Consider the following 3965-nt stretch of genomic DNA (forward strand, 5'->3'; position numbering starts at 1 on the left):
AAATTAATTCTTCAAAATTATAAAAATGTAAATTGCATAACTGATCTTCATGAAACTCTCAATTATCTGTTAGTTGGGATCTTTTGTTTCAACTAGAGGTTTTGTGTTCGAAGGTTGCATAAGAGATCGGTATGTGAGTTTTCATAATTTAGTCAAATATCCCCATATTTAAGGAAAATGGTATTGGTTGTATCTAAGCTTTAATGTGTTAGGTTGTATGGCCCAGTGGGTTGGCAAAACTCATAAGCCTTAAATGCTTCCATTTATAGGACATAACAAAAAAGAAAATTGAAGCCAAAATGAGAACAAAAAAGGATCAAGTTTAAGAAAAATATGTGATGATTTGACTTTGTAAGGGTCTTGCACTGAGCAAAAAACATAAGAACAAGTAGTCTTCATTCTTTTAAGGTATAAGCTCTTTGTTTCAAGACTATATTTATTGTCCCACACACTCCGATTTTATAACCAACATGATGGAACCTATTCAATTTAGCTTCATCAATACATTGAATTTAACCCTATCAGCTTGGTCTATCTATCACTAGCTACAGCCATTAGCCCCAAAGCCAATTTGTGAGTTCCCCACATCATAGACTACACTATACGTGAGATGCTGCATACTACCAATGACCACAACTTCACTATCATCCTCATTTTGAATAAAGGGAAAGCACGCTTGAGATTTATTGAACACGAAAAGTATCCCTGTGGAATCTAAGTTTGTCATCACTTCGCCATCATAGATGAATGACATCTCTGGCACAAACACCATCGGGTAGTTAGAGATGTCATAACATGTGTCAAGATTGTATATTGGCGGTGCCATCGTGTAATTTCTCATGTAGTTTCGAAAAATGTTGCGGAGGATGGAGTATACACTGGGCGGTAGGTAGCTAAATGCTGTGCCAGAGTCCAACATAGTTCCAGGTTCGCTGAATATAGTAGGTGGAAGGCCAAGCCTTTCACCACCAATTGAAATGTCAATGAGATTGAGGAAGTAGTACGATGGCATTTCTGGTTTTGTTAGCATTGGTGTATACCTCACACCAAGGACTGAGCTACCTAATTCAAGATATCCAATTGTATCAGGCCTTGATGGTAGACAATATGAGAATATTTTGTTATACAAATGAGGTTTTTGGTTAATAATTGAAAGAGGTCCTCGGCCGAGGCCTAATATCCCATCTACATGTCCAAAAATTCCGGTATTGTCATGTCCACAACCAAAGACGAAGTCATAAACTATATCATTGGATAAGGTCAAGGAATCTTTAATGAGGGAGCCATTAGTTTTAGAATTGTCAGCATATTCTTGCTCATAGAGGCAGGTGTAGGTAGAGGAGCAATCAAATTGATGGAGTTGGGTACAATAATAAGAGTTGCATGGGATGTTGGTGAAGGTGAAGGATTGGGTTGGGTCATTAATTTTGTTTGTTTGGTTATAACAGTTAACGCAAGGGACACATTGGGTCCAAGTGAGATCGCTACCAGTGTCGAACGTAAATGAGAAGAACTTGGTAGGAATTCCTAGGCCTATGTTGACGATATGACTATAGCGACTAATATCATAATTGATGGTTGCCGGAACTCTTGCAAAAAGAGAGTCGCCAATAGGGTTTAGGCGGGCAGTGGCGTTGGATGTCCGGCGGTGGATGTAGTCTACGCGGGCTTGGTCCTGTCGAAAGAGCTCCACAAGTGACGGCTTGTCCTGGCGCATCCAAGATGAGCATAGGCCATGCAACTGGACCACGTTGAGCTTGGAAGGGCTCGTGCCTGTCACAATTGGAACAACTAATTAATGTACGTATTGAGTTTTTTTTTCTTTTGCATCACTTTTAAGCTTGTGATATCTATCAAATGAGCTTAATTTCTGTATTATTTTTTATTATTCTAATTATTTTATGAAAAAAGAAGTCTCCAATAGGGTATTAAGAAATTATTGAAATTGCTTACAAACCTTTATTAGGCACGGAGCAGGAGTTGCTCAGCAATAGTGACTTGACGTCTATGACATGGTGTTCACCGGCAAGCTTTTGCGCTGATACTAGAAAATGTTTTTCTATTAGAAGAAAAAAGAAGATAAAATTGAGAAGAATGTAATAGAAGAGTAGAGAAGAAGATCTTTCCATGAAAATAGAACTTTGAACCAGTGCTTAGCATAACTTGAAGGAGTAAGCCAAGTGGTGGTGGGGCTTTATAGGCAGTAGATTATTGCGCATAGTGGGATAATTTGGAATTTAATTTGTAATATATCATTATTTTAAGGGAAGATTATATGGTAGAAGAAGAGATCAATTAAGTGTTTTGGCCTATAATGAAGCACACAAATGTCTATTGTTTGGGCTTATTCTTATATTACCAACTTGCTGGTTTTTTTCTCAAGTTTTAGTTGGCGATAAAGTTATAAATTAATTGCATTCCTATCAATCAAATTTTGTTGAAAGGTGTCAGCCATTGGATTTGGAGCTATGTTTGATCGAGTATAAACATAACAACTAATGATGAGTGTTGGAAAGTTAGAATATGCTTGCATTTTTCCCATGACATAACTTGTTATTCTTTAAAGAAAAAAATTCAAAAGTATTTTGAGTGAGAACTTAATTTAGGGCAGCATATAATTTTTTGTTAATTAGAGGATTTTATATGTAATAATTAGATTTTTTACAAAATGGGTAATTTATTTTTAAAATTAGAAAAATCTAACTCACAAATTTAACAAACTTTTAGCTATGTATAGATTCTGATTGTGTTGATAAATCAAGTTGTATTAGAGCATGGGACCTAAATTGTGTTGGTTGAACTCGTTAGGAAGGTTGCACGGGTTCTCTATGTGCTTGGGTTCTAGTGTTTTGTACCCAATTTTTTTCCTTACCCATACAACACTGTGTTGTTGTATAGTCGGGTTGGAGATAGATAGAGAGAGGAGTGTCACAACACTCTAGAATTTGAAATAATTTCTTGGTTAGTCACACAAGAGACATATAGTGGAGTCTTGTGGCACTCCAAACTTTGCAACGCAATGTTGTAAGTCGGACAATGCATTTTATTTCTCACTGAGAGACAAGGAGAGAGTGAGAAAGAAAGAGATATGTACAAATTCTCCCAATATTCATTGTGAATTTTTGTGTTTTGTGGCTCAAGTTTTTTTTTTTTATTTCAAAATTTTCCACATTAAATCCTGACATTTTTTTACTACATTTTCCATTTATTGTTTGTAGACGTAGTGTGGGTTAGTTTCCGAACTCAATCTTTTGAAGAGAAATTTCACTTAAAATAAAATTGCCAAGTTATTTGAGAAAGGGCTAATTGTAAATAGAAATTGGAATGGCACTTAGTGCAATTCCCCAAAATGGAGTTTGTCACTTATATGAAAATCTGATGCAATATTGTAACTTAAATTATTTCATATAATATTTTAAAGAACCAATTTTAGTGGAGATTTTGGATATTTAGTTTTATTGTACTTTAAAATGAACCAATTGTAGCGAAAATTTGGGATATTTAGTTTTATTGCATGTTCCTTAAATGCATGTGAATAAAAATTTAAATATAAGAATTCATATTATGATAATTTAAATTATATTTTCTATGATAAAAAGATAAAATTATTAATTTTATCCCTATAAGTAATTCAAATTATTAATTATATTAGTGAAGTATAATATTTTTTTAACTTTGATCAAAAGAGTGGATAAAAAATAACCTTCTTACTATTTTAAATTGGAAGCTCATTAATCAGGAATTGAGCTTTTCCTTTATGCAAGTGACAGAAGAACATATTGTAGAGAACAGATGGATTATGTACTCGATCATAATTAGCTAGACAAGTTGAAAACTTATAAAGTATTGAATTTGCACTAAAAATATTAGCTAAGTCTAAATTCTTATAATCAAATGGACAGACAAAATATAATGCGTTATGGAATAAATGGAGCAGGGCCAGGGCTAATTAAATTTTCATATAC

General features: G+C 34.1%; 1 protein-coding gene across 1 annotated transcript; it reads right to left on the bottom strand.

The window, feature by feature from the left end:
• Positions 1-541: 541 nt before the first annotated feature.
• On the bottom strand, positions 542-1717 carry LOC110108114 (aspartyl protease family protein At5g10770-like). Its single transcript, XM_020838628.1, has one exon. It carries the CDS (start codon positions 1715-1717, stop codon positions 542-544), a length of 1176 nt encoding a protein of 391 aa, XP_020694287.1.
• Positions 1718-3965: the final 2248 nt, after the last annotated feature.

Source organism: Dendrobium catenatum, unplaced genomic scaffold (assembly GCF_001605985.2).
Source record: "Dendrobium catenatum unplaced genomic scaffold, ASM160598v2 fragScaff_scaffold_1022, whole genome shotgun sequence".
Classification (NCBI taxonomy): Eukaryota; Viridiplantae; Streptophyta; class Magnoliopsida; order Asparagales; family Orchidaceae; genus Dendrobium; species Dendrobium catenatum.

Bases quoted from the DNA above. Each gene is read 5' to 3' on its own strand.
- LOC110108114 (XM_020838628.1), bottom strand. From the start codon at position 1,717: ATGCGCCAGGACAAGCCGTCACTTGTGGAGCTCTTTCGACAGGACCAA.